The following is a 15282-nucleotide window of genomic DNA, read 5'->3' on the forward strand; positions in this document are numbered from 1 at the left end:
TGATTGGTTTGCTGTTAATAACCTACTTCTTAATGAGAAAAAACAAATTGTGTGAAATTTACATTACCCAACGTTGGAGAGACGGTTACAAACATTGTAGTTAGAAACGAAAATTTTAATCTTGTGGATACAGTTGTATTTCTAGGTATAACGTTAGATGCTAAATTGCAATGGGGTCCCCATATAAGTAAGTTATCAAAACGGCTCGGCTCTGCAGTGTACGCGATAAAAAAAATCAGGAAACTTTCAGACGTCGAAACCGCTACATTGGTTTACTTCAGCTACTTTCACAGTCTAATGACATACGGCATTTTGCTTTGGGGTAATGCCGCCGATATCAATAGAATCTTTGTCCTGCAGAAACGTACAGTTAGGGTAATTTACAATCTAGGCCCCAATGTATCTTTCAGAGATAAATTTAAGGAAATTAACATTCTTACACTAGCCTCACAGTACATTTATGAAAATATAATTTATGTTAAAAGGAATAGTGATTTCTTTATGAAAAATAGTGACAGACATAACATTAATACGAGGAATAAAAATAAACTAGCTTTTCTTGATAGTCATCTTCACAAAGTCAAAAAATCATTTAAGGGCAATGTATACGCTTTTAAAACAAGATTCCGGTTGATACACAAAATTTACCTTTCATGAGGTTTAAAACTATAGTGAAATAAAAACTTTACACTAAAGGTTATTATACAACTTCTGCGTACTTGGATGACAAAAATCCGTGGTAGTAACCCGTTTAGCTCATGGAGGTAGCCTCGATCTCTGATGTTTCAAATAAAAAAAATAAATATTGTAAATGTTGAATGTTTACAAATGTTATTTACAAAGAGCAACCCCTAGAGATTCTTGCTCATTCTTCTCAGGGGAATCTGCCTTCCGAATGAGCGGTAGAGTTTAACCATTGTGACGATTTCAAGTGTAATAATGCTTACCTATGAAATAAAGATTATTTTGAATTTGAATTTGAAGTTGAAAGAGCTTGCAACTCGGCTTACATGGCGCGCGAAATCAGCACAAATAAAACTGTTTAAGAAAATAAGTTAAACTAAAATGGTGGTTCAATTATAATAATTGAGTTAAATTCAAATAAATTATATTAACTTTATAACGTTGATTAATTAACAAAACTAGAAATATCCAAAATTTTAACGTTAATCGCTCCCATACATGACATTCGTAGAGAAGCTTTAGTTTTTCCTACGTAAGACGTAACAATAAGTTAACAGACGACAAAATTGATACAAATAAAGTAATAAAACTAATCTTTTAATATCTTAAAATATAACGGCATAGTCAATTATTTGGTCAAGAGCGAGTTGTCCATAAAAATGAATAAAATTGACCAAATTTTTTTCAGTGCGGATCGACTCAGTTTCGTATAAGGGTCATTCATTGTACGGGACGAAAAAATCGGGACAGCAGAAGTGGATCACACTTAACGATTACACCCTGTATAATATTAGATGACTGCTCTCTATAGAAAATTGTAAGCACTTTTAACTCCCAGAAACTTTCATAAATTCTGTACATTGTAGAAAATATATTAACACCTACTGCCCTACTGCCGCTGCAATACAGAACTTTTGTAAAGTTTCTATAAGTTATAGAGTTCTTAGGATTTCGCGATTGATAGATTCGAAATGAAATTTCGGATCAGTCGTAGGCATGAGACGTGAGCACTCGAAACTTTGGTTTGTTTAAAAAAAATTGGTATACGCTATTTAGATCCATCCTCCAATCCCAATTCTTAGAAGTTGATGAAATTTGTATTTGAAAACGAAGAATTTTGTACAAAATATAACACATCGTACATAACTTAAAATTTTTACAGCTGAATTATCTTTACATTTTATGCAGATGATGACCTGATACCGATGTTTAAATATTAAGCTACACGTTGTCAGCATATCTGACTACAATTTGCTGTGTTTTTATTATTATACAATTAGAAATCTATAAAGTCAGATTTCTTGTATCACAAATTTATGAGAGGCGACTGAAAAGTAATGATTCTGGTCACTGCCGTGATATATTTGCTGTTAAAAATGGAATAAATAATCTCAGTACAGAGTACTAAAAAATCCGACCACAAAAGTACATGGAATTACGTCTATTTGGTGTTTTATTGAAATAGTTCGCCACTATACAGGACTTGACACTGGAGATAATAAAAATTAGTTTTCACTACTCAAAGTACATTGAGAGAAAAACGCCTTGAATTGGAGAAATAGCAAAATCAACCATTAAAATAATTGCTCCTTAAGTAAAATTTAGGCGCTATTTATAAAATGAATCTTCATGCGTGAACAGTCACAACAGACGATTGTGATTGACAGATGGTTTGTGAACAGATGATTTTCTTCAAAATGAAATGGGACCACTATGGAAGTACCCCCTTTCCAACAAAAAAAGAATCGTGAAAATCGGTTCACAAATACCGGAGCTATCGCGTAACATACATACAAAAAAAACATACAGTTCAATTGAGAACCTCCTCCTTTTTTGAAGTCGGTTAAAAAATTATTATTCATTTTTCAAAATTAGTGACATTTTTTTGTTTTTTACGTTTTACATTACATGGTCAATACATGTCTTTAAGAAAAAAGCAAAATGTTTAAAAATGTGAAACTATTTTTTTAAACTTTCTTAATTTATGAAATAAGTGTATTTTGAATGCAGGGATGTTGAAAAAAAACCATGATAATTTTTTTTTTCATATTTAGGTAGATTAATTTCAGCCGCACCTCGAGTAAGTTTATCATCATCAACTCATTATATATTCCTATGCTATGCGGTCCCGCTAAGTGGATTGGGGACAAGCCACACGTTTTGTAAGGGTTGTGAACCTCCTTTAACGTGCAGATCTCATCACGTATCTTCTTCATCGTTAGATAAATTAGAAATTAGCAGCTGTAGAGCTCCTTATGAAAGAGTTTGTCCAGGGAAGTACTGCCACCTTACCTATTTCTGCAGCCAAGCAGTAATATTAGCATTACTGCGTTCCGGTTTTGAAGGGTAAGGGTGCTGGTGAAATTACAGACACATGGGACTTGTCAACTTATGTCTCAAGGTGATGGGCGTAGTAGCAGTACCCCCCAAATCTTTGCGATTTAAAACTCTGAGTGGTACAGCAACTGTTATGGACAGGCGTGTAGTCCCGTTACTTCATATTATAAAAAAAATCCTAGTCATAGGCAGTTGTCGTTATGGGGATTCGAACCGCCGACCTTTCAATTGGTTCCACTGAGCTACCATGGCTATTACGTTTAAATTATAATGACTTAATAGACTTTATACATTCCATAACTTTCAATGCTAGCCTACACGGTGCAAATGCGAACAGTCACACGTTACGAATAGCACTTTCATTACCATGATCCAATTCAAATCGCTTTCATCGCCTCGCTGCGCTGGCGCAGGTTGCAGGACTTTCATTTAATCTGTGTCGAAAGCCGTTGTTTGTTATTCATTACTTATTCATAACCTTGTATAGTTTTACACTCAATAAAAAATAACGGATTACCGATAGGAAAGAAAACTTCGCTTGTTTGTTTTATAGTACTAAGTGACGGGAAAAACAAGTCGTGTCAATGGTATCAAGCGACACACTTATCCATAAAAGCTGCAGTGCCACTTAGAACTTTAAATATCAAAAAATATCTGAGAGACACTGTCAGCGCCCGTCACCTTTGGAAATAAGTTGACAAGTCCCATATGCCTGTAAATTCACCAGCACCTTACGCTTTAAAACTGAAACGCAGTAATGCTCTCATTACTGCTTGGTAGCAGAAAGAGATATGGTTAGGCTACGTTAGATGAACACTCTCACAAGCAGTACATATTTTCCCGGAGAACCTTTGTTAGCTTTAGTACACGATAGGATGATTTCCAAGAAGACCAACCCTTTATCGTATTTTCCTAATATTAAAATTGAACACCCAGTTAATACCTACTCTAGAGAAAGAAACCTATATTATTTTCATTTCAATTACCCGTTGTATAAACAACGGCAAAAACTCTTGTTTTTGCCATTTTATAAATTGTAACTTTCGTATTAATAAAACAAAGCCGCCGAATTTTATTGCTTCACAAACTTATAACACAAGTCTTAAATAATATAACGTCGAAGAGAATAATAACATTCGAGAATAAACATTTAAATCAGAATTATTTATACTTAAAACATTTTCGACTAAGTTAGTTTTCAACTTAACAGAAATCCGATATTTATGTATCTTATGAACCTTAACAACTCTTCAAGTCTCTTTCGCGGTCGTTTACATTTCTTCGAGATTTAATTTTACTTCATGTTCATCACTTTCGACTAAAATGTATAGGTTGATACTCAAGTTTTCGTTCATTGCATTAACAACGACGCCGTCAGCGTATGCGCTCAACAAACACTTAAAAATATGGAGTTACACTTCGCAAAATATGCTCTCGTATGCATGAGATCGCTTATTATTTCTGCGATACTGAATGTCGGTCCCACATGTTTCAAATACCTTACGTCATCAGTAATTTAGTAACACGTACTTAGTATAGTGCAAGCGTTCATTCGTGCAATGGTTGGACATAAAGCAAATTGGAACATGATTAAATATGTATCAAGTTTCTTTCTTCAATGTTATCGGAATCAGGTATTCGTACCATAATAGTCACCAACACACAGTGTAAATTTAATTTCATTCTTCTTTTAAACGACGGTTTTATCTTGGAGCATCAAAATTGGTTGACATTACGACGCTATTCAGAAAATAATTGAGAACTGTATTAACTTCATCTAACTTCAGAATTAAATCCATTTGTCTAATTAATCGACCGTCAAAATTTACCCTGAATTGATAACAGGAGCTTTGAAAACCATGTACATACCTAAATATTATGTTCTAGATATAGAACAAAATACAGTCTGCGTGCTCAGCTCGAATTCAATTTTTTCCCGTACTAATACAGTTCATTTTGCTTGAGTCGAACGGCAGAGACACTGGCTTTATTTCAGAATTTATTTTTTATAAACTAAATTAATGCTATTTGAAAAGTGTATATAGTATACTATATGTGTTCTATTTAGTTCAGTTGATATAAAAAATAATCACAGTACAGAGTACTAAAAAAACCGACCTCAAAAGTACGTGGAATTACATCTATTCATTATTATTTATATTATATTCATCACAGGTGATAATAAAAATAGGTTCTCACTACTCAAAGTATATTGAGAGAAAAACGTCTTAAATTGGAGAATAGCAAAATCAACCATTAAAATTATTGCTCCTTATAATAAAATTTAGGCGCTATTTATAAAAATGAATCTTCATGCGTGGATGATTTTCTTCAAAATTAAATGAGACCGCTATGGAGGTACTCTCTTTCCAACAAAAAAAGAATCATCAAAATCGGTTCACAAATACCGGAGTTATCGCGTAACATACATACAAAAAAAAAACATACAGTCAAATTGAGAACCTCCTCCTGTTTTTGAAGTCGGTAAAAATCATTGTAATATGCAAAGTACCTATTGAATACAGCTGTTTTCTTGTAAAATTTCGAGGTTACTTTGTTTTTCTTTGTATCGTGTTCATGTGTATCAGTGTAAGTGTATCCTCAATTTTACTGTATATTTTTCCAAAGTGATTGTTTCAATACTTTGATTGTTATGCGGAATCAACCAAAGCAAGCCTCAAGCTTCAAGTTCGCTGCGCCCTGATGTAAGTTTTTTTTAGACATTACCTCAACTACCTACCACTATCCGCTATAAATTAAGAATTAGCAAAATAATTGCATTTGTTAGGGCAAAAGTACGAAATAACGTAAAAAAAAGTTATTGCGGATTCCTACACGTCCGAAACTAATGAATGGACGTAACTCGACGCAGAAACACCTTTTTGTTGGAGAAAATATGCTACTTTTTGCGCGTTCGGATTGCATTTTCATGTCGATAATTGAGTTATGAAGCAGAATAGAAGAGACGCCACAACTAGTTAGACGGGCTTCTGGCGCTACTATAAGAAGATAAACGTACACAATTTGTTTTTATCGTTCTTAGTAGGACCTGGAGGGTGGTACTCTAATAATGAAGTAGTTATAATAGTAACTTATGAAGTTGAGACACAATTCTTAGAAAGCACGGTTGTTCTAAACTTATTATTTCAGTCAACAGTTTTTGAAATAAAAAAGTAATTGGAGCATAAAGTCATGTATTACTTATGCTTTATTTTATTTCATACAAACAGAAATGAAATATAACACAATTTCGCACCGAACTGTGAAAGCAGATTGTTGGCGAGGTTACACTCACATTCACAAAACTATAGTACACCTAGTACGAGTACATTTATCAATACCAGTACAGAATTTAAATAAATTTACAAGCTTTCAATTTTAACTTTTTCTTCAAAGTGAATTTACTTAATAATAATAATTCTTTATTTCGGAACATGAAATATCCATAGTATTTAGTAAAAGAACTTATATCAAGGTTAGTAATAATCATTGCAACTTAATTATATTTCGAACTGGGCTACGCCCTTAACTTGCACTATCCAATGAATTTTTGAGTATGATGGCCTGGAAGCTGTCCGTGTGAGCCACCGCCAACATACCCGATGCACTACACCACGTTGGCAGTCCCATCAGCATTCTAAATGCGTTATTATATTGCACATCGAGCAAACCTGCGGGCAAGCATATTACTCCTAACCGCCAACGCCCTGCGCTCCCTTTCAACATCCAGATCATCGTTTAGATCACTTGTTAAAATATGACCAAGATACTTTACTTTATCTGAGACCTTCAACGGTTACGGTTTAATTTTACCCGCCTTAAACACCATGACCTCGCTTTTCTTCGGGTTGTATTCTAACCCATGTGCCATGGCATACTCCTCACAAGTCTCAAGCATCTGTATCAACGCACTGACGGGCTAAGCAGCACCATGTCATCAGCATAGCTTAAGTTATTTGTACAAGTGCTTCCCACGCAACATTCTGCATGCATGCTGCTGAGCCCACCTATCAGCTCGTTAACGTACAGGTTAAATAGCTTTGGTGAAGTAATCCCCCCCTGCCTTACTCCACACTCCAGTTTGTACTCAGCAGATAACATATTATCCCACCTGATAAACCTAACCTAACCTGATTTTTCTGATTGCTGTACCAGTGCCTAAATAATGCCACACATTCTCCCGGTATGCCTGTCTCACTTAATTTTTGCCATAGCAGATCATAGTTGACTCGATCAAATGCTTTTGACAAGTCGAGGAAGCAAGCATACACGGGGGTTTTCCTATCTGTATAATACCTGACCTATACTTCAGACATAGAATCGCACTATCTGTGGATAGCTTCGCTCTGAAACCAAATTGAACGTCATGAAACTTTAAGGGTCGTATTCCAGAACTCTACTCAATGCTCAAGTCAGGATTTGAGTATGGTTTAAAGCACTCGAAATCATACTTAAGTCCCTGCCATTAGGGTCGTATTTCCAGTGCTTGTGTTTCCAGTGCAATCCCGACTTGAGCATTGAGTAGAGTTCTAGAATACGACCCTAAGTGCCGTTCCAGTACAGTGTCCAGCATACAATTCTCTGCCTCTCAAAAAATCTAATTTATTGAATATAATTGGTAAGAAATGCCTATTTGTTCTTTTACCATAATATTTGTTTACTTTTGGACATACGTATTTATTTTCAAGGGCTCGCCTAGTGTTATACTTGTTCGTTACATTAATTTAAATTCAGTTTTACAATAGTTTTCAATAGCGGCCAAGTATTGCACTTATTTAATTACTACAATAAGGAGTAATAAATAAAATTCCCAGTTTAACTGTACTTGTCGGAATAGTCGGAACAAATAATTTATAACGACATTTGTTAGGCAATTCCGAATTCAGAGGTAAAGGTTGGAGTAAAGGTTCCCTAACTTCGAGCTTGACATGGTGGATAGGGTAATAGCATTTTTTATTATTTATAGTAAATTATTTTAATTTAAGGGTTATACGTTTTTCCAGTATTCAACCGGTTATTTCTATTTTTAACCGACTTCAACAAAGGAAGATGTTCTCAATTCGACTATATGTTTTTTTTGTATGTAAGTTACGCGATAACTCCGGTATTTGTGAATCGATTTTCCTGATTCTTTTTTGTTGGAAAGATCTCCATAGTGGTCCCATTTAATTTTGAAGAAAATGATCCACCTCTAAGGATAGCTGTTCACACATGAAGATTCATTTTTATAAATAGCGCCTAAATTTTATTATAAGGAGCAATTACTCTTGCAATTCTCCAATTCAAGGCGTTTTTCTCTCAAAATACTTTGAGTAGTGAGAGCCGATTTTTATTGTCTCCTGTGTCAAGTCTTGTATAGTGGCGAACTAGGGGATGAAACCGGGTTTGCGCACTTTTCGGTAACCGGTTTCAATAAAACTTGGTAATTATATGTAATTCCACGTACTTTTAAGGTCGGTTTTTTTAGTACTCTGTACTGAGATTATAGAGAACACAATTGAACGGCATTTGTCTTGATAAAGTGAAACCTTGAAATCGCCTTTGATTTACTTGAATCATTTCAACATTTTTACAAAGTTTGACTCAGAATACATATTATACGAGCCCTATACCCCACATACTGTGGGTCGGGCTCGGCCTGGGGCGCGTGATCGGTTTCAGATTACGGGGTGTGCTTATGCTTTTCGGTGGCACAGTGATTAGTACTATAGGCGCTTGATGAGGAGGTTCCGGATTCGATCCCTGATTTCATCCCTGATTTGAGCCAATTTATAAAAAAAACGAGATTCAAGATAAATTAATTCGTATCAAAGCGCGATTGAAGTGTCACGAATCAATAGGGAGTGATCGGTGACATCCATTGTACTACATATACGTATACAGTCGACCACATAGCAGTGATTCCACATTGATTCTCACATTAACGATAACTTGCTTTAATGGTGTTGTAAAACATCATATCAGATTCCATACATTCCAATCAAAGCGGTAATAAAATCTTCGACAACAATAAAGAGCGAAATTATTTCTAATTTACACAAGCAACAATTGATACTTCTTCCATTACCGCGAACAACTAATGGAAGTTCTGATGGTCACTGTAAACTGACGACGCCGCTTTGTGAGTTTTAAATAAATATGTTGACCACATCCTCAGCGAGTCCACGGCTTAGAGTCTTATTTACCCCATTTAACTGCTCTAGACCACAATACTGACCCTTTCGGCCGACTAACCACATAATAACAATTAACACAAATGAATAGCAAGACAAGAATTCTCCAAAGTATACTATTTACAATTCATGGAACTCATGGAATATTTCTACGCTACCCCTACATTGTCAGTTGCCTTTATACTATATAATATATTATGTACAATTTTTTTTTGCAGTAAATCAGTAGTTTAAAAGAGGCTTTCTACGATGGTGTTATAAAGCTGTTTATGAAAAAAGGCTCCGTGACTTGTATAATACAGTACAGTTAGCTACTTATTCATATAGAGCAGCCGGGCAGTATCCGTCTATGAACGTGTTTCAATTAACTGAACAAAGTAACCGCTCTGGCACTAAGGCAATACCTGCGCATACCAATGGATATCCACTGTGTTGGATATAAAAAACGTTGGAAAAACGCTAAGAGGATCTTGCAAAGTGATGGCTGACATCGTGTATACAATCCGGGTGACATAAGGATAAAACGAATCCATTTCGTACATTGTGGCGCAGTAAAACTTTAACACTGGTAGTTACCACGTAGTTTTATTTCGACATAAATATCTTTCCGAAAATTGTGTGTGTCATTTGTGAAATAACGAATCTGAAAGTATATACATTACTGCCTCTGTGGCCGAACGGTTACCATGCCGGACTGCCACGCAGAGGTCCCGGGTTCGATTCCCGGGTCGGGAGAAGTATTTGTATGGCCTACATTTATTTATCTAGTGAATTTAGGTGTAATTTGTGGTTGTCTATGTGTGTGTCCATGGCACCCGCGACGCAGGGTTAGTGCGGGGCTATGTTGAGTGTGTTCGTTATTATTAGTATGACTGATTTTAGTGAACTCAAGTATCTGTCAAAGTCTGTGAAACATTCGTCGAGAAAGTAAATACTAATTTTTACAAACAATTCCTATATGATATAATAATGTCTAATCGAGTCAGACTTATGTAGAACATGGAAGAACGAACTGTAGTTTTACGTATTGTAACAATAGTTCACTGTAGGAAACGGATCAACCAATTATGTTAGACAACATTAATATTGTTCCATTGAACAAGCTAATGTTTGAATACATTTTTATAACTACATTGGAAGTTATTTTACTCATAAAAGGTTTTACTAACATACGTGTCAATAAACAGAAATAAAAAAGAGATATAATAGAGCAACGTCGGGATAGTAGGTAGGTGTGCAGTATCTATCAAAATTGTTCAATAGCAGTACATTGCAACGCGAAAGTTTAGCGATATAGTGAGAAGAGAGAAGAGAGAGAGAGAGAAAGAGAGAGAGAGAGAGAGTCAGGAAAGGAGAGAGAGATTTGTCAATCGGTAGATATTATTGTATGTCACTTGGGATAGAATCATAAACAACGTGCTGCTTAGGAGATTGAGCGAAAAAAAAAATACCGTGGAAACAAATGTAAGGTCGATAAAAATACGTCTCAGTGAAATCACAAGCACGTTCGTAAGAATGCACTCGTAAAGTGTCCATTCAATGATGTTATTTCGAAACGCACAATAACTTCGGAACTATACAACGGAACGGACGGAAAACTATACAATGATACAAAAGATGTATTCCATATAAACGTTGATGTACAGGCGGTACGAAAAGCTTTTTGATACTTTTATAACTCTACTATAATACTTAATATGAAAAAAGATGTTTTAGTCAAGTGAAAGGATAGGTGTTAGTAGATTGATGGCAGAAATTTACAAAGCGTGTGTGGATGGAAACATGGAGAGAATAGCCGCTTAGGTAAAGAGGGTATCACATTACCATATATTCCTTGCCTTCACTTTAGTTCATTTTCGAATGGCACTTACTACAGACTTTAGGCCCACGACACAATTGTACCTGTACATAATTGTGATGATGAAAAGCTTCCGTGGTGACTTACTGTACACCTATTCTCAGATTTCATATTAAAATTTAAAATTAAAATACTGCTGATATAAAACGACGCAACAACATTTAAATTCGTCTGAATAATAGACCAAATTCAAGCCAGACTCATTTAAGTTAAAACTTAAAAGCTAAGTAAATAGAGCGTATTTTGCCATGACAGTTAAGACGCGCGCGGTCACTGCGCGTCGGCAACGCGGATTCCGCTTCATCGTTTTCGATCAGTCTGAAACGGATTGTGAAGACAAATCGTCCCGTATATGGGAGCCTTATTACGCGACGCGACGAACGCCCTACGCTAAGCAAAGCGGTGAACCATAGAGGTTACGTGTTAGTTGCCGGCGCTCTGTTTAGCGTTGCAGCCTTTTGTTATAAATACTACAACACAATATCTTTCCGTGATAGATAGGCTACTCTACGTTAAGTTACCATTCGTTAACGAAGTTTATTGTAAATTATATGACTTATAGGGTCGCATTCTAGACCTCTACTCAATGCTCAAGTCAGGATTTGAGAATGGTTTAAAGCACTCGAAATCATACTCAAGTCCCTTCCATTAGGGTCTTATTTCCAGTGCTTGAAATCATACTCAAGTCTGCTCAAATCCTGACTTGAGCATTGAGTACAGTTCTGGAATACGACCCTTACTGCCCTAGCAACGAAAAAAGGCACAACTATGCGTACTTTATACAGCAGTTGTGCCTTTTTTCGTTCTGAGGGCAGTATAAATGTTCTATAGTTACACTAATTCTATTCGTTTTAATGTAGCAACTCGTTAAATATTTTATTATTATAAAATTTCCAACCAATTCTTAATCTGATTAATTTTGATTTTAAAAGTGTTGTATTTTCCTTTGAAGACGAAATTACCTCTTTTGCATAATAATTAACTTGTCATTTAATCATACTTAACGCTAAATATTGCGACAGGAAGCCATAATTCGTTGTTCTTTATAATGTTAAAAAAAAATAAGCATCACATTAATTTGTAACATGTATGGTATTTTATGATCACGTACCACAAAAGCTTTTTTATGACACAACACTGATGTTGTTAGTTTTTCATATATTAATAGATTCCATTAAATAATTACAATAAAAATTGATTGAAAATAGATACAATAGAAATAGACTACCTTTTCGAAACAATGTTTGTTTAGTGTTGTGGAGCTCCGCAGTCATGACTGCAAATCTCACAGCCTGGATTCGCCCACGGGCACCCGCCCTAATAGCAGGTTTATTGTTTTCCTACTTGGGGCTTGTACCTATTACACCTATTGAACACTGGGAAGCATTAAATATCTATGTCAGAACGTAATGGGTTTAAGGATATAATATATTAATGTATTGCTTTAAGCCCAAACAATAGATAATTAAACCTACATATGAAATTAAATACTCCAGAGTCTTTAAGATAAATAAACGTCTTATTATGTTCTATTGAATTTTGTAAGAAAAATACGTAGTAAACCCTGAAACAATAATTATCGTTGAAAAATAACCTTATACTTCTTTCTGCTTATGCATTTACCACTTCAGTTTGGGTCGTTGATTACTTTCGCTTGTTTCTCGCCATACGTATTTCCTCACGGTATTTTACACAGATTTTCATTCAACAACATAGAGAAAGCTAATGTTTTTACTTCTAAAACATGTTTTTTTCCCTTTTCGGACACTTTATGCTTATATGTATTCTTATTATCGTCTCGACGACGAGGTTTCCAATGATTGAATAAACAAAATACGCAACAAAAAGTTGTTACAAAGGGACCGGTTGCTTGTCCCTATTCTAGTGAATATGTTACGTGAGATAATACCAGTAAATCGGATTAGTGTCAACACGCGCAAGAGGTATCCATTTACCGGTTCAAGATTATGTTGACAGGATATTTAAAACCTTTTTGTAAATATTTTTGTGTGGTGCACGGTTGGGGTCAGGTTTATGGCTTTTGTTCGTAATGAATGATATTAGTTTAAAAGTAGTAAAAAGTTAAATCCTTCGTGAAACAGAGAGAATTTTTCAAAGCATTTGCTTGAGGTGAAATGGGAGAGGATCAATCTTAGCACGTTGGTAATATTACATATATTTGTAAAAGCGCTCGTTCTAGACGTTTCCATGAGAAAGTATGATTTATTTCTAAGTTACAGGCAGTCAGTTAATAAAGCCGTTGTAAAGCATTGGCGATTGTATAAGGTCGTGGTCTGTGATTTAAGCTGACGCGAGCTAGACAACAAGATTGCCTTATTTAGGCTGGCATCATCGTGCGGCTACCCAGTAGCTGACCGACACCTAAGGCTTGAGGTTAAGCCAATAAAATGACGCAACAAGCGTATGCCCCGCGCCACTAGCCGAGTGTACAATTGATGGGTTCGCCAGCAAACTCAATGAAACTAACTGCAACATAAGATATTAATGTATTATATAACCATGAACTTAATTTTTTATTAAATCATTTGTTACGTTCTTCACACAATCTTACGTTGAATTTAGGTTTAAAATATCTTAAAAAATCTATATATATATCTCGTTAAGTTTAAACGCAAACATGAACCTATAGTAGTTATCAGATTATTTGTTGGCAAATTATTGAAACGGTCTCTGGCAAATGTTTGAGATTACGAAAATTAAAGAAGGCGAGCATTTTGTAACAAAATTAGGTCTAATTATCGAATTACGGCCTTCAATTACGTTCATTAGAGCTTCAAGTTGTTTAAGTGTTTTGTTTTTGTTGCAGGATGCTTAAAGGTTTGATTGTGGTCCTGCAGGTTTTGAGTCATTACAGCTGTGCCAATATGTGAACGTAAAGGCGTACAACAGGAATAGATATAAGTGGAAATCAAACGATGACTTTTGTGAGTTAATTTTCGGATTAATGTTGAATAGGTCATTTAGAATGTAGATCATTGGATCATGTTTTCGGTTACATTGCATTCAACAAAAGTCAGAGCTTGTAATGAATAAGAAATTTATGATGTTGACCTAATTTATTTGTCCTTTCCTTTTAGTTTCATAGGACTGACATAAATAATTATTTATTTCACCGTAAATTTTGTATTTTCTGTGTCATGCATTTGTTTGCGATTTTAGGAGCGTAGCTTACAACATCTTCGAGCGTCACATACATTATGAATGAGACAAGCATTTGAAAATTTCTAAACTACATCACAAATAAAAGATGTTCAAACACAGAATGTAATAAATTCTTAGGACAAAATGCCTTCGTCTTCTACAACTTCTACTTCTACTAAATATACTTTAGAGGCCACTCAATACTTTCTCTTTGTACCTACTGCTTTGCATTTATTTGTATTGCATATTCTTAGAGGTTTTGTTAATTCTGTTGTAAAAAATACGTACAAACCTAGACATCTACTCGAAGTTAACAAAAAACCTACGTACCTTTGTAAAGAAATGTTAAACATTTGTCTTAGGGAAGAGCTGAGTTTCACTAATTCACCCAAGCTCATTGTGGTCACGATCCTCGCCACGTCATTAACGTGGGAGACACCAGAAGTATCTGATACTACCCTGAATGTTCACTTAAAGATTTCCCTGGTGAAAATACTGTTGACCCTAAAGAGAAAGCAACAGAAATTCTGCCACAAGCATAATGCGAAATCGTGACACTAAACAGAGGTGTTTTGCATCTCCTTATATTTCATAATCATACTATATAGTTGTTGAATCACACTATAAAGAACATCGTAAATATAAAATATTGACACACCCAAAAACTAAAACGACACGTAATTGATTTTAAAATTATTAAGTTGCACAGCTCTCGCCTTTCCACAAAATGGAAACTATTCTAACCTACCTACCACTAGTACATATCTACGACAGAAATTTATGAAGTAAACGTGAAAGGAAATGTGGAGAATATTTGTCTATATGTATGAAGAAACTGATATTGTTCAGGTTTGCTGTGAGCCTGTCGTCGAGGTCTATAGTCTCTGATGCAATTATTAATCAACACAAATAATTTTGTTACAGATAACCGAGAGAAAATGATGGCTTGTTGGTTAGTATTGGCGATAGTAGCGGCGAGCTGGCAAACCTTGGACGGCTGCTCGTGCCAGTGGGAACATCCACAGACCCTCTTCTGCAAGGCCGACTTTGGTAAATCTCATCTCTTTC

General features: G+C 35.3%; 2 protein-coding genes across 3 annotated transcripts in view; one reads left to right on the forward strand and one right to left on the reverse strand.

The window, feature by feature from the left end:
• The window catches only part of LOC113236768 (synapsin), a 103353-nt gene that overhangs the window by 61404 nt on the left and 26667 nt on the right, over positions 1-15282 (reverse strand). The window lies entirely within an intron of this gene.
• The window catches only part of LOC113236444 (tissue inhibitor of metalloproteinase), a 69492-nt gene that overhangs the window by 46519 nt on the left and 7691 nt on the right, over positions 1-15282 (forward strand). Inside the window, exons 1-2 of one of the 2 annotated variants that reach the window (XM_026472511.1) lie at positions 13981-13997; positions 15139-15264. In XM_026472511.1, coding sequence (XP_026328296.1) covers positions 15153-15264 — 112 coding nt within the window. In that variant the 5' untranslated portion in view covers positions 13981-13997; positions 15139-15152. Of the gene's footprint in view, positions 1-13980; positions 13998-15138; positions 15265-15282 lie in introns of those variants that run through there. The other variant, XM_026472510.1, reaches the window with a different exon arrangement.

This window comes from Hyposmocoma kahamanoa, unplaced genomic scaffold (assembly GCF_003589595.1).
Source record: "Hyposmocoma kahamanoa isolate Upper Pololo Valley unplaced genomic scaffold, ASM358959v1 92, whole genome shotgun sequence".
Taxonomy (NCBI): Eukaryota; Metazoa; Arthropoda; class Insecta; order Lepidoptera; family Cosmopterigidae; genus Hyposmocoma; species Hyposmocoma kahamanoa.